The 25,287-nt window shown below is 34.9% G+C and overlaps 2 protein-coding genes across 2 annotated transcripts in view; one reads left to right on the forward strand and one right to left on the reverse strand.

The window, feature by feature from the left end:
* The first annotated feature begins 6 nt into the window (after positions 1–6).
* LOC108754530 (thyrotroph embryonic factor) overlaps positions 7–25,287 on the forward strand; it is an 87,418-nt gene continuing 62,137 nt past the window's right edge. Inside the window, exon 1 of the mRNA XM_018496922.1 lies at positions 7–265. Within this exon, the coding sequence (XP_018352424.1) occupies positions 178–265 (88 nt within the window). The 5' untranslated portion in view covers positions 7–177. The remainder of the gene's footprint in view (positions 266–25,287) is intronic.
* LOC108754532 (pre-mRNA-splicing factor 38B-like) lies at positions 13,455–15,559 on the reverse strand. The gene is made up of 3 exons (XM_018496923.1): positions 15,393–15,559; positions 14,985–15,189; positions 13,455–14,192 (listed from the first exon to the last, which is right to left on the reverse strand). The coding sequence occupies exons 2-3, from the start codon at positions 15,185–15,187 to the stop codon at positions 13,592–13,594; spliced, it is 804 nt and encodes a 267-aa protein (XP_018352425.1). The 5' UTR covers positions 15,188–15,189; positions 15,393–15,559; the 3' UTR covers positions 13,455–13,591.

Below are 25,287 nucleotides of genomic sequence, written 5' to 3' on the forward strand. Positions count from 1 at the left end.
CGCGTCGCGCCGTGCCGATTCGCCCCGCGGTCCGCTCCGTTCCGTTCCGTGCCGTGCCTTCTCTCTAATCCTATCTACACTACTCGTGCGCGGTGTGTGCCATCGAGTGCGTCTCCGCGTGTGCGCTGCGGCAGGCCCGAGGTGTGCACTTGTAGGCTTCGTGGCGCAGTGCGTGAAATGAGTGACAAGGACCGCTCCTCTCCCACCCTCGTCGAAAACAGTCTCAAGTCGCTGCTCGACCAGCCCAGCATATTCCCGCTGATCGGTAAGTGTTGCTCGCACCGGTTCGCGCCGATTGTGCGCGAGTAATTTCGGAGAATCCGCGCGACCGGATTTACACGCGCGATCGTACGACGTTGATCTGGCATGCGAGACGAACGCGCTGGCATCTCCACGCGTCGCATCTTCGATCCTACGTGCGTTCTCCGAAGCGGACTCCGCTCGGCCGCTTCCTCTCCTCGCTTCCTTTCCACCTGTCCTCGAGCGTTTCGCGACGTTCGTCACTTGACGGAAGGATCTTTCCCCTGTCCCGCGGCTTTTCATCCCGAGGAAGCGCGCCTAACGTTTTCCCCGAAAGATTCTCGTCGTCTCGTTCGCCGGTTGCGCAGCGCGCACGATTTTCCCGTGGTCCGTGCTCGCACCCGGACTAATTATAATACACGTCTCGGTCGTTTTGGAAAAAAAATGAAAAAAAAAAAAATTAAAGAATGAAAAAAGAGGGGGAGGAATAATTCCTGCTTCAAAATTCGCGCAAACACGCCGGCTACCACAGCGCGGACTGGCGGCGATCACGCGAGCGAACGGTATGCGCAGCACGTCCGTCGTGAATTCGAATATATTCCGATGCGATCGCATTTGAATTTTGAGTTCGACAGCGCGCTCGCATATCTCCGCGCGCAGCGGGCTATGGAGGAGACTCACGCTTTTTCCTATTATCGGGCCGCGCGACTGCCAAGGCGGGCCAAAGTGCAAAGGGCGAGAACGCGAAACGGGTGGAGAGGAAGAAAGAGAGAGAGAGAGAGAGAGAGAGAGAGAGAGATGAAGGAGAGAGTGGGACAGACAGAGGGACGGAGAAAGAGTGGAGTCATGGAGGACAACGAGCGTGTGTTCGTGCGATCGTCGTCATTGCGCCGACGCTGTCGGTCTGCCGATTAACCTCGTTTAAGACCCCGTGGCGCACCACGTGATATTGTCAGCCTTACCTCGCCCCGAAGCAGACCCAACCTACACGCTCGATTCCGCTCCGCTCGGTAGAGCGAGCGTGAAGCGGCTAATCTTGCACGACGTGTGGCTGAGAAGGCCGAGGAAGCCGTATGATAGCGGTTCTTATAGTCTGTTCCACGAGAGTAGGTAGCGCGAAAGAAATCGAGATTGCTGAATTAAAAGTGATCGATGGGAATTCGTCTTGCAAAGTTACGAACCCCTTATCTTTGGAATTAGAAACTGGACCGAAACGTTTTGAAACGTTCTTTCCCTTCCGTTCCCTTCGTTTTCATTTCGTGAAAAGAAATAGTCAAGTTTTTATTGAGTTGTGGAGCGTATTTGAGAATAATTTAACTCCTTTTTGTTAAGCATTCCTGCATTGTGCATATTACTTTACGCTGTAAAAGTAATTAAAGAGATTATCAAAAAGATTGTTTTTTAATTCAATCGCTTAAGGAACAAAATGATGTAATATAGGAAGATCAATTAGGAAAGAGGAAAAATAAATCAAACATTTTTTATTTGTGATTTCAGAGATGAGAAATTCGATTATGTATAATTACATTTTTCTACAATTATTTTTAAACAGAGTTCCGCGGCTGCACTGTTTTCAATTTTGATTATTTAATATAAAAAAAATTCGCAATTCCTTTTTATTTTTGTAAAGAACTGTAGAACTGTGAAAAATGTTATTAAAACTGTCATTATTTTACTAATATGAAAGAATAATGACAGCAGTATAGTTTTTTCCAGTTCCTTATAAAAATAAAAAAAGAATTCTGTATTTTTTTATACTAAAAAGCCAAAATTGAAAAAATTGCAATCAGAACTCTGTTTAAAAATATTGTAGACTATAGATCTCTGCTAATACTGACGAAAAATGTCGCTGGAATTACGATACACAATATTATCAGCGCTACACTTTATCTCCAAGTACTGTCTTTTATACAGGGTGTTAAAAAAATTCATTCAGCATTTACATACGTGATACGTACCATACTGAATAAAAAAGCTTTAGTGAGCATAAATCGAAAACTCAATCTTTCTGAAATATAAACAATTTTGTATGTTAATATTATAACTGATTCTTATTATCTGTTCTACTTGTTGCATATGACGTGAAAAGAAAGAAATTGAGATAAGTAGCTTATTTGGGAGGACAAATTCGATATAAGGTGATCCATAATATCTATCCAATTATAATCGCTGATTGATATCATCTTACTATTGAAGTTTTTCATTATAAAGTGTGTATGGAAATTAAATGAGAATATTCAATACGCAGTTTGTAAATAGTTTACTAATGAAAGTTTTTTTGTTTAATATAGTGCGTACTGTCTATACCAAACAATGTTGAATGTTTCTTTGTGAACACTTGGTATATATCTTATTTGTAATTGTTGCATTAATCTCTAATTTCTTATTTCTAATAATTAATCTTAGTTCTAATATTTTTCCATTGTACGCAGGACAACAAATTTAAAAATAGACTAAAATACTGCTCTAAAAAAAAGATATCCGATGATACGAAATCAATTTACATTTACTCATTACATCACGATTAACATTGCACTTTTTATTAATTTTCTCATTCGATAATTAGCTGTAGTAAGTATCTCCTCCTCTGTTTCTTTTACATAGAAAAAAAGTCGTGTGTCAATAAACCGAAGCGCAGAGAATTGACGCTTTATATAGAAAATAAGTGAATTATGAAACTCTGGTACGAGGATTCATTTTGTGAAGTTATACCGCAAAGCGAAATCAATTACTCTTAATCTGTCTATTTTTTCCGGCTAATTATGCTAATTATCGCGTTTTCCAGGAAACGGTGCACCGTTTGATGTAAGTTACAATCGGATGATGTAATTTTTGCAATGCGCAATTTGTTTCGTTATGAACGATGCTAGTTACATAGTCGAATGGGAAGTAACTCGTTATGTTGACTCAGGAAACTGTCCCCAATTTACTACCTCACTGTAAATCGGATTATTAATGCAATGCAGATTAAGTAATTAGTACGAAAACGTGAATGCGTGCGTGCGAGGGAGATACGTCAATCGCTTGAATTTTTTTGCTCCGGCTAATTATATATACATATATTGCACCTTTCCTTCCAGTTAGATAACAAAATCGAATCGCTTTCTCGATTACGCAAAATACGATTACTTGGAGTGGATTCGAATCTCATTCCGTAGATCAAAATGAATAAACAAAATAGTACCGTTTTTATAAGGCTCCTTCTTCGCTCACCACTACGAGATTGTGACGTCAGAAGCGAGAAAATGTACAATAAAAATTCTTGCATGATAATTAATATGAAAATATATTTCAAAACGACACTTACAGTCGATAAGAACCGTAATAAGAATAGACTACGCATTCCTACGAAGTTGTCACTATTTGTTTAGAAAGAATAAAATAGCTTGAATTATCCCTCTCTTTTTCTTTCTTTATCTCTCTTAAAGCAATGAATTGAAGAGAGATGCTCAATTCTTTCTGACAGATGCTAAAAACAAGGAACGTGCAGTCTATACTTATTACGTTTACGAATAGAAGCGGCTCATAATATATACCGAAGACTCTCCTTTTTGTTTCGTTAATAAATAACTATACATATTTCTCTGGAAATGAATTATGCATAATCAAACGAAATAAGCTAAGTTCACAGCTATGGCAAACTGTCAGATGTATAGAAATTTATGATTCAATTTTTCTCCGAAACAAGGAGATAGTTTTCGATATATTTTATAAATCCGTTCTGTCAATTGCAAATATTGTTTTATTGTTTTATATTGAAAAATATTTCTATTCAAATATAATTTGAAACAATTTTTATTGCATGTTTTCTATCGCTTCTGAAGTTATACAATTTGAGATAGTATAACGGCGAGTGAACGGGAGAATCTTAATTACTTCCTTTTTTATAAGCTTTTTTTTTATAGTGCCTGTTAGACAGATTCGATGATTGATTTATCTTATCTTTTATGTATTCTCGTTCACATTATTCTCCACGACACGCAAAACTTTCGGCGCAAAAATAAACTGCCTCTAGAATAATTCGGCCTCGAATTCAATTGGCACTCTGTTCGCGTTGCCACGCATTCAAGTTTGGGGGGAAAAATGTCGTCGCGATATCTTCTCGCGATAAAAGATACTATGTGGCTGCAAACACATATAATATATCACGACAGTAAAGCAACGCTTCGCGTTACTTTTTGATACTGCAATGTCGTAAGAATAAATCCTTTCATCCACGCACGCGGTTGTAGCCACGGCGGCGCAATTCTATTTATTTTCGGTATTACGACATCGCAGCGTTAAGCTCTTACGACTTGTATTGTGACAGAGATTGTCGTACGTGTCACATGAAAATGCAATGATTTTTTTTAGTATCTTCAGTGCACTATATTATCATTTCTTTTTTACATCATATAAGAGACCATGTACCGTTTTTTACACATGCCTGTATGTGTAAACTATACAAAAATAATAAAATATCAGTCATATATCTACACTCCAAACCAAAAGTTTAGAAACACTTTTTTTTAAATTGACACTTTTAAAATTATTTATTCAAATATCCATAATATTGTTTCTTTTTTAGATCTAATTATAATTTTTTAGATCTAATGACTATTATTCGATCTGAAAAATCATGGTTAAAAATACATTGTTGTGGATGGATGTTTGAATAAGTAATCTTTAAAATATCAATTTTTAAAAAGTTCAGAAAAAAAATGACGTTATTTGTCGCCATTTTGACGTTATTTCTACGTAAAAGCTGGGGTGTTTCCAAACCTTTGCCTGCACTGAAAAAAGAGTCGGGTAATAACTCGGTTCGGTTAATGTAACCAAAAATAATATTAACTCCAAATATTAAATAATTGAGGGGATGGACGGAAAAAAGGTCTAATTACAAAATCTTGATATTAATAAAAGTTAAAATAACTTGCTACTTTAATTTATGTCTTTAAAAAGTTACATGTTATACACAATACTTCTCTATTACGCTCAATATTACATAAAAAAGCTAATCGCTGGGAAAAGAGTCTAAGTAGAATTGTGCTTTTATTCCGCCTACCCTCTCAATTATTACATCCCCCCAAATGGTTGGTTATATTATGTTTAATAATTCTTACATATTTATAGAAAAGTGAAATTATGCTTGGTTATATTAACTGAATATTTGATTCAAATTATTTCAACGTTTAGTAGCTATTGCCAGAGTTTTCTTAGAATGGAATATATATCTAATGAACCACGAAAACAAAATGACAAAATTGGTAATTATACAAATTAATATTGTATACCCCTGGATTGTATACCCCAAATAGCAAGGTGACGTTTTAATGACGTCTCACTGACGTTAATAGCGTCATTTGATGTCACTTTGCGCCTTGGGATGATTGTACGCAGAAAGTTGGGCTTCTAAACGCGGCCAACAGTCAGAAAAATTTGAATTGATATGAACGAGTGTGAATTCAGTGGGGTGTAGCAGAACCCAATGCTCGTAGTTTAGAATTAAGCTACTGGTCTACTGGGCGATATTACATTATGCGGAGACGTGCACAAGACGCGCCGAGACCTCCCGAAGGGACGCGGCAAACTGCACCTCGTATTTATGCCGATCAATATGAGGGATATAAACGAGAGTAATAGTAGAAGGGCAAAGAGCCGCGGAAGGCACCAGACTTTCCAATTCGGCCAATTACGCCGTATAATAGCACATACCTCCGTTTCTCGATCTTTTGATTGTTCCCACAGGTTCTACCGTATCTTCACCTCGTTGTTCGCTGTTTCTACTGATAATTTTACTGAACCTGTCTGTTTTCTCTCTGCAAAATGTAAACGTTTCTCAAACACATTCAATTAAGAATCACCGTAGTTAATTAAAATTAATTGGGCTCGCATTCATCATTTATTTCAAGATTCTACTTCTAAACCTCGTACGTTAGTAATGTTTGTTTAATTAATTACACTGTATGATTTTAATTAATTACACTGAATGTAAATAATAGTCATTTTTGATGTATTTTTGCGTGAATACGGATCTGTTGGCGAAAGTTGATAAAAAAATAGTGTTAAAGAGGTAAAAAAAAAAAAGAAAAGAGGTGACCCCCTTCAATACCATTTTTCTCAAAATTTTTATGTGAGTCATTTTTTGTCAACAAATTCATATTCAACGCGTAAAAGTGTGTCGATTATTCACATTCATGATAAAAAAAAGGTCAAATTTTGTTGAATAATATATGTTACATGAAAAAATTATTTTCAAATTGCTATATTTCGAAAACAAAAACGAATCAAAATGCATTTTAAAAGCTACAAACTGATGCTTTCATGTGTGTTTATGAAATTAAGCAAAAAGATTAGTTGTTGGTGTTACAATGTCTTGAAAACCTTTAAAATTATCGTTCTTTTTAATGTCATTTTGCTCAAAATTGTGACGAGATAGTCAACCTTTGCCAAAAGATTCGTGTTCAGTACGCAAAAATACGTCGGAAATGATTACACTCGTCTGGCAAAAAACAGTTAATTTTGTCCCATAATGTTATTAATCTAGATATACGAAAAATAATGGTAAGAATATTTTTATTTTAAAATACATGCGCAATTGTTTATAAGATGTAATTGAAAGGATAAAAGAATCATTTTTATCTGTTTTTTGTCTCGAATAAAAGATCGACATGCTGTTTGCTTCGACTCTATACGCTTGTGAGTGATCGATGTCACTTATGGTCACTGTCGCAGACGTCATCGTTAGTGACCCGACTCGGTGACGAGAAATATAAGCCGGCAAGTAGACGCCGATAAGTCGCGTGCGAAGCGCCGTTTCATTTTTCATTCACTTTCCTACGATCGATACACTTATATCGCTCCTCGTACTCTGTCGTTTCGTCGTAAGACGGACTACAGAATCACGCATATATCAATAAAACATACATAAAGCAAATGAAGCTTGAAATATAGCTTGCTATTATTGCTTTAGAATCATTCTTGAGCTATTATTACGCTAATACTATTTATAATTTTTGTTTCGTGCCAGAAGATAAAGTAATTATAAAAAGGCATTTTCTTTTTTCAATAAATATACACCTATATATAGAAAAAAAAAGGATACAGCTTTTAATATCGCGACTTCTTTTATCTTAGCTATCTTAGATTATATTTATAGCGTGTCTGTGATGTGATCAGAAAAATCATATTCAATATGTGTTACCGTCGTATATATAATAAAATGAGAAACCTCATCGTATTTCATTTTTGAGGCTATCAATCATTAGCAATTGAAAAATTAGCTTCTGCGTCTTTATTTTTCATCCACTTTGCAGCGTCACTTTCTCGAACCCTCATCATTAATCTAAAAGATAAAAAATGTTTAATATCGTTTCCATTTTTATTAAAGTCAGAGTTAAGAGATTTTAATATATTTAGGCCCCAGCATCAAGTAACATAACATCAATGTTATAATTTCATACTCAAAAACGTAACTGTTACAATATGTGTTATATTATTTATATTGTTGAGTGTGAAATTACAACTGATGTTACGTTATGAGAAAACAAGGGATAACATAAAATCTAAAATCGAGACACCTTAATTAAGACATATTTAGACGGTTTTTCGCAAAAATGTTTTTAAAATATCCTTAAGATGTCTTAAGTCGATTTTAAGACTTCGTGTTGTTTGGTTAGTGTTGTTTGTCAGTTAGTATTTACTGGAGAGAATTGTATAATGATTTGATAGGTATGGTCAAGGTCATTGAATCGTTATCGCAACGCGATAATAGCACATTTTAGGTAGGACGTACAAATGTTGCGCACGAATATATGAGATCGTTTAACAATATGAAAGTAAAATTATGGTTTACGGTTCGATAATGGTATCGAGTGCCAAAGACTTTGTATATTTGAATGTATCTCTCGCTTTTGGTATAAATTATCGGCAGATGAACAGCGTCGAAGGTTTAGCACCGGTATATTACGACCCGTTCCTCTACGGCGGTCTCGTGCTCTTTCACAATATGTTGAACGATTATTTTTGGTTTGCCAGGACCGTACACACGTCAATCCATTTGATGGATAGGCTGGAAGACCAGAAAAGAGTACCGGCAACTTGAACATGCCTCGCCACGGTCGAGTTATATTTCTCATGCGACTCCAAGCTGAGGAAATAATCTCCGCGCTATCTATTATAATATTTAATTTATCTTTTATGACAATCGCGTCAATTAATTTTCGCTTCGATTCTTTATACGAGTAGTTATTATTATTCCTACATATGATAAAATTTTCGTTTATATTTCCACAAAATTCTTTTTAATAATCTATTAAAAATATCGTTATCTGATAACGATTTTGGTCATTTTGACGAGAGGTATCTATTTTTTAGGTATACATATATAGGCTTTGGCGAAACTGGTCGTCGTGTCGCGCGAGATCATTTTCGGTTTTATTAATATGATAGAACAAGAAATAATTGGCTCGCCCAACGCTTGTACTTCCGCAATCGTTTTTTCGAGTAATGCACAATAGTTATAACAGTGCCAACTTTATGGTGCACCAGATGCTGCCTAGTTCCAAGTTGGCTCTAACATCTGTCATTTGCCGACAGTCGGTTTTCGATGCCGTTTAAATCGTTCGAACGTACGGAAATCAAGGTAAAGGTTAATTACTTCGTAAAAATTTAATCTGCTGAATTAAAACAAGTAGACAGAAATTCATTTTATCGAGATACTAATCTCCAGTGTCTCTCTTCGCGATTGCAATTAGCCGGAAGAATTCTTATACTTTTCGTTATTCTAATTATTTTATTATAACAAAATTAATTCCATCCTTTAGACTTAAAGCACATTGCGTGTAATGATGAATTTTGTTTTATAGTACATTAGACAAAACAATCGCTCGCTATCACTACTCTTTGCCGTTCAAACAACTGAATTCAGCTTTGCAGAATAATTTCCTATCCATTCTTCTAAATCCAGTAATTTTTTGCCAAGGTAGAGCGGCAATGATATCGTATAACAGTCAAACAATTATTCCCAAATTATTATTTCTTATGTTCCACTATTATTACCCATAGACCAATTGGAGAGATTATTTGTCGAGTCTTATGCATCTCTAACTTCAAGGTCCCTCGCGATATCTGCGAGACTTGACAAGCGTTTAGCACTGTGCGATTTCGCTCGTTAGCACGTGAGTAGCTCGATTCTCATCGAGGTACTCATCCGAAAATTTTTCTAATGGTGGCAGATATAGAAGACTGTGGAAAAGTTATTTTCTGACAGGTTGACTAATTGTAAAATGTGTCGTAATTATAAGTTGAAATTCTCAACAAGAATCTCCCAATTATATATATATAGCAAATAATAAGCTCATCCTTTTCTTTTCAATTCTTTCACGACTTACGATTTAGTTTATGTCACTAGGAAGTTGTAGGTACATGGAATAATAAACTTATCAACGGTGAAACGTAAAGTGTTCCAGTTTCAACGGGAGTATTAATTTAGATAAGTCTTAATGTTCCTACGTCTCAGGTAAATATGCGCGCTGCGCACGTTAAAGATGTGAATTTTAGATGAGTGATAAAAGATTATAGCGAGATATTTGTTGCATTAAATTATCTACTTTAATTGTAAAGATAAAACATTTTAGTGAAATTAATTAATATTCCCTAATTACACGGAAAAAAATGATTTTGTTGAAAGATCTAAATTTTGCTGGATACAAATCTGAAAAACAATTTTATTGTAGAATTAAGATAATTTTGTTGGGAACTCGAACTGGTTGTCAAAATGTCAAAATTTTTCATTGCTCATCGTTTCTCAATTTCCGCGTTATCACCTTTTTAGTCTCAGCACAATTATTTTCATGATCCAATAAAATTATTTTCAGATATTCAGCAAAAAATTTAGATTGTTCAGCAAAATTGTTCTCTTCGTGTACTCGAGCGACCTATGATTTTTTTCCAAAACGATCCTCTTTTACCTTAGAAATTCAGGCTGCCGAGACCGATCGCTCGTGGCCTGGCGTGGCCTCCAAGCGAGTACCGCTTTTCTGGCAACCTGCCAGAACTTATGCCAGGTTTCAACATACCGGCCGACATGAGTATTTTCGGTTTCGCGGCGAAACGACGACGGCCTGTCTCTCTTTCTGTCTTTTCCTGCGCCTCTCCATCCGCGTCCCTCCTCTTTCGATACGCTTCTTTGAGGGAAAACGAAGGGACCGCTATTAGATCGACAAGTAGACGAATGGTGTTTTCGTCGACAAACTACTTCACCGGTGATCCGAACCAGTTAGTTCAATTTTCGATGCTGCAGTCTAGAAGTCTTGTTTACTATTCTTCGCTTTATACAGGGTGTCTCAGGAGAAAAGGTCAATATTCTGAGAGGTAACGGTATCTATTATTTTAAGTAAAAATGTTCATATAAATGTGTCCTATTTTGAACGGTTTTTCAGATAATTTGAGAACATTGAAATTTTCGAAAATTTATTATAAGCTTCAACAAAATACGTCACTTGATTAATAAATTATAAAAAGATACGTATCTCTTTCTTAATTTTGCACATTCAATTTCGAAAATCGGAATAGGATATGTACGTTTACATGAATACTTTTGCTTAAAATGATCGATACTATCACCTCTTAAAATATTAATCTTTCCTTCTGAGACACCATGTATAACATCGAAGTTTGAACTGAAATTATATTGGTTTTCGAACCCCTTCTCTATACGCTGATCAGACACTTGTCGAAGCACAAGTGTAAATGTTTAATTAGCGTTCGGCACGATGGCGACGTTTTATTAGTCTCGTGATAAACCACTTTCATCGTGCTAGTATATGTCACTTAATTATTTCATTGTATCGACGGGATATATGTTCTTTGGTAGGTCTATTTTTTAAAAGAGAGTGTAAAAGAATGATAAATATTAATGACAAATATCAAATATCAGAAAGACAAGTGATAATGGTTTAATATTAGAAGTACTAACGTTTCTTACTGATCACTGAAAGGATCAAGATAAATTACTGAAAATAAAGAAAGTGATAAAAAATCAAATATTTCATTAGTAAAAAAAAATATAACTATTGAAAAGTCAAAATTCAGAATCCTATCTTTTACAAGAGAAATATAATATTGATCTAAAAAATTGAAACATTCAATAATGACCTTGGTAATTCCAGTGTTAATAACTGTGTTCATCAAAAAGAGTAGCTTTACAATTGTTGTAAAATTTTTTAATATATTTTATTAGTTCCACTGGATCTAAATAAATTAATCATATTAAATAATCTTACAACACAGTTGCAAAGCTGCTTTTTTTGCTAAACGCACAGCCATTGTTGCTATTCGTTAGCAACAATAATAATAATTCTTCTAAAACATATTTAGCTTTCATATATAGATAGATAAGCAAGCAATAGCTGAGCTAATCCGAATGCAAAATCATTTATTAACGGTCCTGTCGGCTGGGAATAATAAAAATTATCCTCACTGTTAATCATTATCGTCTGTTAGCTGTCAATAGTATATAAAGAAAAAGGTATTTATACAAATGTAAGTACATATTGAAATGCGAAGTATTAGTATCAAAATAGAACTTCCGTGTTGGAAGTTGATGTAAGTATACAGCAGACTATTTACAGATAAAGATTGCCTTATCAAATTAATCTTCTATAATTATAGACAGCGTATTAAATTTTAAATTTTAAATAGATATTTGTTTGAATAGAGACACAGCACTAACTTAATATTTACTGTAAGTAAATATTAGTAAAATAAATATTAGTAAATTTAGTAAATAAATATTTATTAATAATTTAGTAAATAAAAATTAATAATAATTTAATAAATAAATATTTACTTAAAAAAAGTTAAATTAATAATTTTTGTGTAAAAAAATAAATGTATGTATATGTCTAGGAAATATTTTAGCTAGTATTATTCAAACAAATACTAAAATTTAGTACATTTTTTTCTCGATGCAAAGAATTGTTTTTCGGTCGCTTTTTATCTTTTGAACGAAAGTTCTTATATCACTGAACGTATGTTTCTTTGAACGAGGTGTGCACAATGAATTGATATGATAATGTTCAATAATCCCTCAAGGATAATCTTCATGTGAATTGCGATAAATAACAATTTGAATTAAATTTGATGAGTGCACAAGCATAAATATATAGACGCAATATTTAATTAGTAGAATATATAGAGAGAGAGATGACGTCATTATAGGGACGTAGGAGATTGCATTCGAAATTATTGAAAGCCAAAATTATGGGAAGATGATCGTCTACGGAATAAATTTATCAAATCTAAATCGGCTACCCCTACATCTGAAAGTGATTGTTTAAGAAAGCGGAGATCGATTTGTCGAAAGAACCTATCTGAAATATCGTCAGCTCGGGAACGTAATTTGCATACGCGTCGCATACGCATGCACTTATCATTCACAGCTGGCGGCGCGGTGGGGCAAAACACACCGTCGCGACGCGTCTTGCGTCTAGTCCTAGAGTTGCTAGGCGAAATAGTCACGCGGTACGTGCACATATGCGTGTGCAGACTCGTCATTAGCACGACTATCATTAGCCGGCAAGGCCGCGTTCAGGGCTGTCGACGGATGGCCACGGATCCCTGCGCTCTTAGTGCGTCTGTTTCTCAGGAGGCTCGGGTTTCACGCTGTGTGACGGACAGCGCAATTTCGATTAATCTCACGATCCTGTTTCTTTCCCTCGCGCTGTTACGGTACAAACGGACAAGGAATTAAGAACACGCTTGTGTAGAAAGATAATTGTAATAATCAATACAGCGTATACAAAGAGTAAAGAGTACAATATAAATACATGAAATCTCGAAATTTGTGTAGAGATGTAAGAGTGTGTGTGTGTGTATATATATATATATATAAATTTACATATCTGTAAATTAAATTTTAATGTCTAGAGATATTTTATATCGAAAAAACTAGCGAGTAATTTCTTCACGTGTGATTTATGCACACATTGACCGCATTCAGCAGAATGCTTAACATTTTACGGCTGTTGGAAGTTTCCTTCGTGCCGATTGGATTATAATTTTAGAAATAGAGGATTAATTCTTACATTAAAAAATCCTAATGCTAAATTTTAATAAATATTTGTTTAATTAGCTAATTAAATATTTACTAAATGCAAACATATATATTTCTTTTTGAATCATTAATACGTGAGGTAATTGTCATTTTTTTATTGAGTAAATATTTATGTGTTGCAAGTAAATATTTAGTTAGTCCTATTAAACAAAATAAGTATTAAGATTTAGTACATTTTTTTCCCAGCTAAGAAAACAGTTGTAAAATAAGTGTTCTGCTGAATGCGGTTATTATTTCCACTCTTCTTGAAAGAAATCATTTTTTATTGATTTCTAAAATATCGGACGTATTTGACGTCGGAAAATTTTGAGAAGAGTTTTGTGAGTATTGTTCGATTGAATGCATGGATGCAGAAGATTCGCTTTTGTGAGGATCCTCTTTTCTGTCGGTGTCATTTCTTGGCGACTCCGGAGACGTCGCCTCCATTTGCATCTCTCTAGACTTACCGCATCTTCCACCGCATGGTATCCCTCTTCTACCTCTTCTGCTTCGTGTTCTTCTCCTTCGAGAGGTACGTCTTTTTCGAGAGGTACGTTTGCCCTTCCTCGATCTGGTGCGTGATCTGCGGCGGCAGATTGTTCCATTTCTAATCATATTTCTGTGTCTCCTTTTTCTCGCCCTCTCTTTACTTCTGTCCCTTTGCTTCTTTCTCCTGTCCCTTCTTTTCCTCTCCCTCTCTTTCCTCAACCTCTCCTGCCTCTCCTTGTAATACTTCCTTCTCCTCGCCTTCTCTCTTTTCTTTTTTCTCACGCCGAATCGCCATGGTTGTGATGGACAAGGTTCCACTACTCCGTCACCCGTGCCATTCTCTAACGAGAGCTGTTTGAGGTAGTCGTGATTGCACGAATAGTATCCTCTAAGAAGAACGTCAGAATGTTTTAGTACCATAATAATCACTATCTAATGAATTATCATAAATTGTTACAGTACGCCTTCGCATTTGACATCCTAGAACTTTTGTCATAAAAGATATAGGTATACATATCGAGCAAAACGCGTACCGAATAGTCTACAAGCAGCAGAATTCTCTTCTTAAATAGATATATTCTTAAATAGAATATATGGTTAATTACTCATAGTATTCAGAGGTCAGGCTTAAAAAATCTTCTTAATGACTTTAAGTGAATGAAATTAAGTGCCTTCATCAACGTATGTTACATTACATCAACCACGTAGGGTGTGACACCGCACAGTTATTTGATCGAGTGACTATTGTGTACGTAACACAATCAAAATATTTTTTTTATGAAGTGGGTCACGTATCGCCCTCGTAATCGTGACATAATCTATTGCGCTTTATTTTTGACCCAGCGGCTTTATCATTGGCATTGATAAGCGAGTTTTTGTACTGCAGAAAATACAACATCGTAAATATGTCCAATGTATTACGCGACACTTGATGCCTCTCTCGTAATTTCTCATAATTCTCGAGAAGCCAGAACGTAGCACTTAATTTCCAAGATAACTTCCGCGAATAAAAAGTTTAGTCTTAAACTTGTCTAACTGAATATTAAAAGTAATGTCATTGCAAATTTTGTAATCTGGCATAATAACGAGCCTTAAATTAAGTACCGTGATGAAAGAAATAAAATTGTTGGAATCACTTAATTATAGATAATTAATGATGAACTTGGAGTAAAATTCTTACCCCTTTGAACGCTTAAGAATCTTATAAGATAATCCGCGTCGTAAAGCGAATTGAACCTGCCGCTTAATCTCCTCCTTAGGAACATTGTACTCTTGGGAAATATAGTTACTAATTTCCCGTGATGTCGAACCTTGCACATCTTGCAGCCTACGTATAGCGTTTACAACTAGGGCCTCGATCTTTGGAGTCCGCTTGATGGGCATGTCTACCAATTTTAGCAAATATTTTTTAGCACACTTTGTGTACATAATTGCGTCATCTCGATCAGCTTTATTATTGATAATTATTACGCATGCAAACTCGATGTGGAAGAAGGTTATTATTTGCATAAATATTAATTTTGTTAAAAGAATATTTATAGAGGACTTGATGAGCGTCTAAGAATCTGTCTAGACGTAGAAATATTACCTGGGTTGCGTAGAACGTGATAGGAATATATTTAATTATATTTCCTTTTCAAGAATACGTATCGTAATCCATTAGATAAACTATAAAATGTATATTTAACAATTTTAAATTATTTTAAATTTCCTGCATTTTTTTTTTAATGTTACTTCTAATTCGGCACGTCAAATTTTCATTGATTTCAACAAAATGGTATCCAAGGGAAACGATCGTCATTCTCGTGATGTTGATCGCAGTATCATTGTTTTTTCGATTTTTTTTTATATTTTCATTGATTTCAACAAAATGGTATCCAAGGAAAATGATCGTCGTTTTTTCGATTTTTTTAAATCGAAATATCGCTATTTATAGCTAGATATAAAAACACAATACATAAATGATTCATTACTTTATTATACGTTATAGAATACTAATTACGTAAAATATCCTGAAATGTTATTATGGACATTCATAACAAAGATATCCTCGTAGGAAAGAAATTATGAATTTAGAATAATTTCACATTTGCCATATGCTCTTTACCGGTTCCCCTTGAACTTCGTTCTTACCTATCTGACGTAGACTCGTAATCGGACTTACAATCAAAGTACGGCGATGAAACTCTTCGCGAATATAAATTACGGGCGAATCGAGTATTTGTTTAACGACTAAAATATTTCAAGTTCATTAACGATCGGCGCACTTAAATCAATATTTACGTTGCCAATATTTACGTTGTCTGCTGAGCTAACATCAACGAGAAAAACATTGAAATAAATTATATATTGTGCGTTTGAATAGTAAATAAATTATCCCTACAAATTAAATTATTTTTATGTGATTCTCTAAATAATTATTATATTCTCTTCTGAGTCTGAATTCTTAGATTCTTAAAGTTCCAGATAAAACAGATATTATAACGATTTAATCTGTCACTTAATTAAATCATATTTAGAATGAATTTCAGTAGCATAAAATCATTATTACCACAGGAAGGAAAATATATTGTAGGCTAAAATGTCTATTTGTAACAAGCATTCGCGTTTCTTTATTTTCTTCGTTCCTCTCTCTTTTTCTATCGCGAACAGAAATAAAACAGCGTAAAATGGCACCAGAGTAGCATGTCAGATGTTTGGTACCGTGACAGTTTAGAATTCTTTTCTTATACCTTTGTAAATATAGTCCTCTTCCGGCTATTTGAATCTTCTGATCAAGACGATATCGAATTATTAGCTGCGATATTATCTTTTAATATGAAGCATCGATATTGGTTATCAATATAATTATATTTTTGCGTGATATATAATTGATATGATGAACACGTATCTTATTTTAGAAATATATATTTTGCATTTTAAGCATCAAAATTTATTTTTTATTATAGAATTTTATTGGCATATTCTACATACAATTGAAAGCGTACATGTTTAAGTTACTAGCCGATTTTCCTGTTATACGATGTAGTATTATAGTACAATAACGAAAGGTAAGTATGCCTTATCACGCGATCGGTGCTACTTATCATCTTATCGATAGTGTTGCAATTATGAGGGCTGCCAGATACATGCTTTATTAAATATTATATTGCAAATACAATCAAAGTCATTATGTGCCATTTGACTAAAAAGAAAGAAATATACATCATTTCAAGCGCGTGTTTATTGATATGTATGTGGTTTTTTTATTTATATATAGTGTCTCAAAATTATCATGCATTCTTTTTATTTCTAGTAAATTATAAAATTTAAAAACGATTTTCTTCCTTAGCTTTATGAAAACAATATGTTTTTTAATCATTTCTTTTTCTCTTCAATATAATTTAGTATTTAAAAATCTCCAATTAAATGATCTTGGAATATATTAGTCTATTAGAAAAAAATATATTTCTATTTAAAAAATATACTCGGGAAAAATCATTTTATATATAATTATATAAAATTATATATAAACTTACATATAAAATTATATATAATTGTATATAAAATATTTTTTCCGCGTATATTTTACGTAATTCTAAAATGCATTTTCTTATATAATAATTTTTTAATTTTTTAATTGTACCTCAAGATTTTTGTTAAATTATGAAAGCTTACTATAAATTGTTTCAAGAATTTCTATACGAAAAAAAGCGTGAGAAAAGTCGTTATTTTCTATATGTATAAATCTTACGAATTCTCTGCATGTTTTTTTTCAATAGTCTCGTCGAGCTGATGTATAAAAATTAAATTGATTTCGAAATAAAAGATCTTTCGGTAAATCACGTTAGAGTAAGTTCCTGCAGAGTGCAGCACGGATCGCATATAGACTCTGCTGGCATCTGGTACCGCTTCGACGGAATTGGTTTCACCAAAAGTCCGTCATTGATACTATGCTCGCAATGATAACATAGAAATCGTCAATGCCCGAACCCGATAGCTACTATTTTTTTTTTTTTAATCTATTACTCTTTTTTTTTTTTATTCTACTCTTGTCCCGATAAAATAATATTTAAATGCTACTGACAGTAATTAAAAACATGCGCAAAATTAAACGAAATTCAAAATTAAATAACTGAAAAAAGTAACAAATGTATAAAATGATAGATCGTGACAATGGTCTTTTTTAACATACGTCAAAGTGCATAAGAAAAATGACAGGAAATTATCTATAAATTGCCAGAGAGACGATATATATGCGTTCTCCAAGCATTCACCTGCGCGTGCAAGGGCACCGGACATACGGATCGCACACATAAACAGTTGCAGTCCATCGGTGTGCTATGTACTGCGCGTTTGTCACACGCGACACACACGCACATTCCCGTGCAAATGATGATTACTGCCGGTGTATCAATGTTATGTGCTCAATAGCGATGGAAACTAGCTCCAGCAACATTTTTACCATATTTGTGCTGCTTATAATTGCGCTCTTATAACTTATTTAACTATATACTCGTATATTGAATTGTTTCACTTTATTTAACTCAAGATGTAATCCATTTTCTTATTAATATTTTACTTAAAAACTTTTCTCTGGTATTTCATGACTTCGTCCGTTAATGTAAACCTTTTTTCTAAAAATTCTTTTTATTTTTTTAGAGCTTTTTACTTTAATTATGTCGAACCAAACGATATGTGTGCTTCCCATTTAACAACATAGATTGACACATCATTATGTTTTTTTTTTTATATTCAGTAAATAATAAAGATGAACGTTACTTGTGTCGACTTGTGTTTCTAAATGGAAAGTACTCATAATCGTAATAAATTCGAACAGACCAGCAGGATTAAATTCGTTTATGATTTTAAGCGGTAAAAGCGTCAAATGCAATACGTGTGTGTATATATATGATTGATACAATGATTAGAAAATAAATTCTATGTGCTTCAAGTACGATTCAGAGATAATAATCATCGCACGCTCGTAAACTGTGCTATCCGCGCAAAATACATATAGATTCTCCAAACTGACAAGAGTGACAGAGAATTAATTTACCAAGTAGGAAATATTTTTATTATTTCACGACGCACGTGTGTAAGTGCACGTTGTTAACGTGTGTCCATTGTTAGCATTTTCGACCTTGCAGCACGCGAGAGTGTGCACGGAGAACAATCGGGACGGTCAAGGAGAACTTACTGAATAATCAGCTTCGCGAGGGAAAATGATTGCGCTGCCTATGAATGAAAAGAAGGAAGCCATGAATTTCTGATTACCGTGCACTTTGTAAACACCGTTTCGGAGCGGAGATCACGAATGACGATGTGCCGTCCGTGGACAGGCAAAAACTTTACCATAATCGTACCGTCACTTCCTGACGGAATTTTGTGATGAAATCGTAACGACCATAAAGTCTTCGAAATAAGAAAAAAAAAAAACGGATTGTATCCTTAGAGTAATCAGATGTCTTTTTAATCACTCGATGCCTGATATTTCTCTATTGCACAAACTTTGCGAAAATTAATGAACACTGGAAGAATCAGGAGCAATATTAACTCTACATTATTTGTATGGTTTTTTTTTAAACGTAATTACTTGTGTATTATTCTAACATCCCAACGTCATATCTCAATTTTTATATCGTTCTTTTCTATAATTTATAATTAATCCTAATTAGTACACGCGATGATATTCTTTACTATACACAATGAGTCGTTTGTGTCCCAAATTAATTTTCATTACTTTTACAAGTATACAAAGATTATTAAGTAATTCTTACATACATTGTAAGATTTTTAGAAAGTATTTATAGAACAGAATTAATGTCATACACTTCAGCATACATAAACTAAGAAGGGGACTTGGTTTACAAAATTTTACTACTTCACACATCCATCCAGTCTTTTGTCTACGTACTGCACTAAGTTATACCTAAACTTTCTTTGTATTTATTCCTTCCACGCATTTGGTATTCAAACTATCCCAACCTTATGTGTACAATCCTTTTCTCTATTACACTTCCATTTACCTATTCTTACCACAACACACACACGTCCGTCTTCTCATCTCTTTCACATTCCTACCTCTTTTCTTTTCTGTTCCTTATGCTAAATACTTTCTTCCCGTTCGTCTTCTTTTTCCCTCCTCTCTTTCCTCTTTCTTAACTCATTAAGAATCTATCTTTCGTAATTTCCCTAATATTTTGCCTTTTGTTCTACCTAAATCTTTCTCCCTCTTCATCCTCTTTATATATAATTTTATATCCTCTCTTAATTCTACAAATCGATCCCTTACTTCCTGAAATTCCCTTACATAATGCTCTATACACGCAATCCCTTCTCAGAATAATACACTTCCAATGGCTCTCCACCAACCAGTGTTTATTTGCTTCCTCCACACCTTAATTTCACCGTTGCTCTAACTCTTTATCCTCTCTCCTCACTATATATAGATTTTCCTTCCTCAGATATCTGAATCTTCTGTCATTTGTCCCTCTTTTATATTTTTTATCGTAACATACCTAATTAAAATTTACGCTGAATATAATAATGTGTATAAATAGCATTTATATACGTTTGGCGAATGACAAGGCTGGGGTGTTTTGCCAAACATCCCACGCGAGTAATGAAGAGTTACAAGTAAAAGTGGCGATATCGATAAAAGTATTATTTGCGAACGTCGTAACGGATAAATTGCTGGACGGATACTTTCTCTCTTTTCAGAAATTCATAAAATCTTTATTTTAGGGAGGATAAATCCCTCCCTCCCGCGAGCCTAAAAAAAAATCAGCGAGGCGGGTGCGGTGGATTCAGAGCGTAATCATCGCGCGCCTCTTACGAAGTTATTATTGTTGTAAGGAGATGAATCCATAATATCGAGGCGAGCCAGCTCGACGCGGCCGAGCGAAAGTGCCTCTCGGCCGCATAAATGTCGGGCCAGCTCGGCCGGGGACCGGGGAGGTGGCTTAACGAATGTGGAGAGATCGGTGAACCGGAAGCGAAAGGCGCGCGCAGCTTCACGATTCGTTTGGTACGACGTATACATAAGATCTCGTCAATCTCCCAGCCTTTAACGCTTCGCGGAACTAGAAATCTGTTTTTCACGCTCGAATCGCGGCGAGCTTTGTTCACGCATCTCTATATTGTCCTGCGTGCGAACGAGAATTTCCTTTTTTTTTTTTTTTATTATTTTAATCGCGTGTCAGATAGAGATTAACCGTGAAGTGTGAACTGAGTGGATACGAGTAGACAATTCGAGGTGAAAAAGAATTCAATAAACTCAAAACGTACCGCGAATCGTGCCAACGAGTAAAATATGTCTAATCTTGATAATTAATCTCTAGTAGGCACATTTAATTTTGGTAATTATTTTTCACATAATTGATATGTAGTAATTAAATTTAATTTTGATAATTATTTTTCACATAATTTTTTTTTCCTTTTATTGTTACAGCGAGAAAAATTTCTGTTTGGAAATTAACGAGCCAGAAAATTATGATCATATCAATCGGAATTCTGGAATTACCTAAACTGAAATAAATTATGATAATCATATTAAATTGAACCAGAAAATTCTGATTTGTCCATTGTCAATCAGAATTTCAATTAATGCAACCTCTTTTTCCAATAAACGATTACTTATATCCCTTTTTTTCTTTGTCCGTGAGATTGTCCGATAAATTAAAATGGACCGAGTCCTGTCTTGGTGCAACATTTTTGCCGCGTTCGCATTAATCGTGAGAAATAGCTTCCACGTGTCGATTAAAAAGGTAATTACTACGTTACGCTTGCGATGCAACGCGACCTTCGGCATTGTCGAGCCGGACGCGGATGTTTCTAGGCGAGTCCGCGTCGAGATTACCGTTCAGACTTTTGCGCTCGTAATTTCGCGACGAGATCCTCTCGGGATCGCGGATCCTTGTTTTTCTATTTCTTCTTAGGAGCACGAGGACAATTCTGGCTTTTGAAAATTGGAAACGCGATATAAATGGAACGTGACCTCCAATAACTCTGGGAGATACTCGGGATGCGACACGGTGGATCGACATCGGAAATGGGTGCCCACGTGCGCTTTTATTAGATGCAGCGCGATTCACGTGGCGCAACACGTGAGCAGGTAGCTATTGCGACGAGAATTTCTGCCAGGGTGGCTTCGCGGGTGGCACAGCTAGATGGGGATCGTTAAATAGGGATCGCGAAGCAAACGCGTGAAAGGGGTTAAGAGAAGTGGTTTGCTTTCTTCAGCTCCTGGTGGCAATTTAGAAACGGTTGCGTAATTATTACGATGCGAAACAAAGCGTGACAATCTTATAATAGATATTAGGCAAAAAGCTTTTTGCACGATTCCTTATTGCTGTTAGTATCGATCTTTTTGTCATCAGCCGAGTGCGAATCACTCTCTATGCGAATCATGTATCTTTACATTTAAAAAAAACATATTTGGTATTTGCGACTATAATAATAAAGTAATTACAATACAATTAAAAGTGCTATTTTTATAGCTATTATATTACTGCTATAATTTTAGTAATGACAATGGAATATATATATATAGTTCTGAATATTACAAAGAATAATTTTATAGTCGTTTTCGAGGACAACCATAGAAGCTTTTTAATATATGAAACTACAAAATATATAACTATATATATTATTGTTAATATTACAGTAGTAATAATTATAAAAATGAACTATAATTATTTACTATGCAATTATAATCGCAAATACCAAACACTTTTCTCAGTCTAGAGGACTAATTTGACGGTGAGCTTTTTGATCGTCTTTCTAAGAGAAATTTCTTTTCGCGAACACAGCCATGCGCTCTAATAATTTATCTGTGCATGATTTAAGAACCAAATAGTTCCTCTCTAATTAATCTTCCAATTTCAAGATGCAACTTGTCGCAAAGGCGAATTGTTCTGCGATAACGATAGAAGTATCGAAAGAACTATCTCATGCGCGGCAGAGATGGACGGGCCATGGGGAATCGCCAGATCAATTTACATTTTAATCGTCCCGTTCGGGAGAAGCGAGGGAGGCTTTTATCTGTCGCACGGCAGACGATGGCCCATCCAATCCATCTGCCTCAATCATCGATCGGAGAAGAAACAAATGCGGCACCACGCACGATAGAGTCAGAGTTGGCCTATGCTGATCTCCGGGTCTAAGCATCGAGCACCTACCGGGATACGATCGTCGCTCGACCGGAAAATACAAAGGGATGTGTGCGCGCGACGTTCATAGGTAGTTCAGCATTGCTGCGGTTGATGGATCGAGTCGGTTATGGGTGATGAGAAGAAAGCTCGTTAACCTAACGGTTTAGACAGCTCGTAATAAACTCCCGTATTTCTATTTAAACGCTAAATTCGAATGGGGTTGCAGGTAAAGCGTTATACTTATACAGAATCTCCGAGCAAGCTGAATGAAGATTATCCAGCTATATTTATTGAAATTATAATAAATTACGAGTCTAGAAATAAATAATAATGAATAATAAATTATGAAATATAAATCTGAATTGTGAAAAATAAATTATGAATTTCCGATTTGATCGATTTTATTGTCATGGAAATTTTAGGTGACCTTTTTCTCCATTTTTGAGGCTAAATAATTCTTGATAATTAATCTTCAAATTACAATTTCATGCAGGAGTAAATTAATTGAGAAAAATACTGTATATTAATTGTTTCATAACTCATAATCTATCTGTGTTGAAGATTTCGAATTAATGGAAAAAAATCTCATTGGAAATCAATGCGTACGAATTTACAAGCACTGTATTCTACTCGATGTTTATCACTGACTACTGAATGCACGATGCTTATCTATGAACGGTCGACGCTGGCGCGATGCAAATGCAGTGTCAGGTGAAAAGAATAAGGCGACGTTACGGAAGCGGGAGAAATTCCGGAGACGACGTATGTGCACGAACGAATGTATGAGTACGTTGACCTGAAATGACCTGACCTGCGACAACTCAACGTGTCCGGCGATAAACTGTCAGCATCGAAGTAATCTCATGCGTGGATTATCGATACACCGATATGTACTTACGTTACGCAACAACTACGTTGCACCGATTTTACATAAATGGAAGTATGCGAATAGTTTTCCGTATATGTATAAAGCGATTCGATGACGTTTATTTCCGTCACATCGGTTATCAATGACCGGCGGCAGGATCGCGCGATGGTCATCTTTCGCGGATTTTCCTGTAAATTTTAGAAATTTCAAGTCTAATCTCACTACATACAGCCTTGACCACAATTATAAAGCACCTCCACAAATTTACGTAAACGTTCTGAATTTTTCTAAAAGAAAAAAAAAATAAATTAAGAAGTTTTATTGAAAAATAAAAAAATATTTATTTTTAACAATTTAATGTTTTGTTAATCCTTCTTTCACTTTTATCACCATCTTTTTCATTAAATTAAGAGTGCTTTGTACATCTGTAAAAAAGATTTTTTCAATGCTATTATTATTCGATCATAAAATTTATCATAAGATAGAATCGATATAGGAATAATTATATTTATTATTAACAGAGAAATATTTGATTCTTAAATAAAAATTCTTATATTTGAAATAAAATGATTTCGGACATCGGTTTCGTGCCAAACTCCAGATTCGTGCGTTACAACATTGAATAAAGATTTATTTTAATGTAAGAATTTATATAGACTTAAATTTATATGTGTTACTTTTGTCTCAAGACAATAAGGTAATCTTTAATTCTGGGAAGGAAAATAAGAATTATTGATCTAATTTTATCATTTCATTTTTATGTGCTGCATAAGGTTTCAATAAATTTAAATACGTCAAAAACATTTTCTGCTTTTTGTTAGAAATCCTTTCTGAGAGGATACTTATTCATGATTTAGACTATCTTTAAAATATCTGAAAAATGTATTTGTAAGTTTATATGAATATTAGTAAATATCAAGATCTGCTTCGACTAAAACTAAGATTTTTTTTCTCTTATTTGATTCATTCTTGTCAGTCTAATATTTCCATTTATAAATATTTAAAATATCGTTTCTAAAGAAATAAGAAGGTATTTGACAATTAGAAAGATATCGTCGTTCGATAATCGCGTTCAGCGCGATTATGATCTCGCTGGATGATTATGATAAGGCCAGTGTTATTCGTATTAAAGGGGGAAACGAGCCTTTATTCCTGATACACTTAACCGTTTGGTTCACCTGTATCATTTGTCGGCTCGGAATTAACACCGGAGTGCTCTTTCCAGAAATACTCGAATGAGGTTGTGGGCGAACACGTGACTGGAAAACGTGCCCGCCGATGCACGTGGACCCGGGCACATCCCCCAACATCGGCCACCGACGCGCCTCGTGCCTTCACCCTCTTTCGTTTTGAGGTGGAGGAGAAGCTTTCGCTCGTCTCAGTCATCGCCGAGTCTCTTTGGGTTGCGTGCGTACGAAATTGCATCGAGCGATCCCGCGAGTCTCTCCTCACAGAATGCGAAACGGATGCATTCGCGCATG

The sequence above is a fragment of the Trachymyrmex septentrionalis genome, unplaced genomic scaffold, assembly GCF_001594115.1.
Source record: "Trachymyrmex septentrionalis isolate Tsep2-gDNA-1 unplaced genomic scaffold, Tsep1.0 scaffold8, whole genome shotgun sequence".
Taxonomy (NCBI): Eukaryota; Metazoa; Arthropoda; class Insecta; order Hymenoptera; family Formicidae; genus Trachymyrmex; species Trachymyrmex septentrionalis.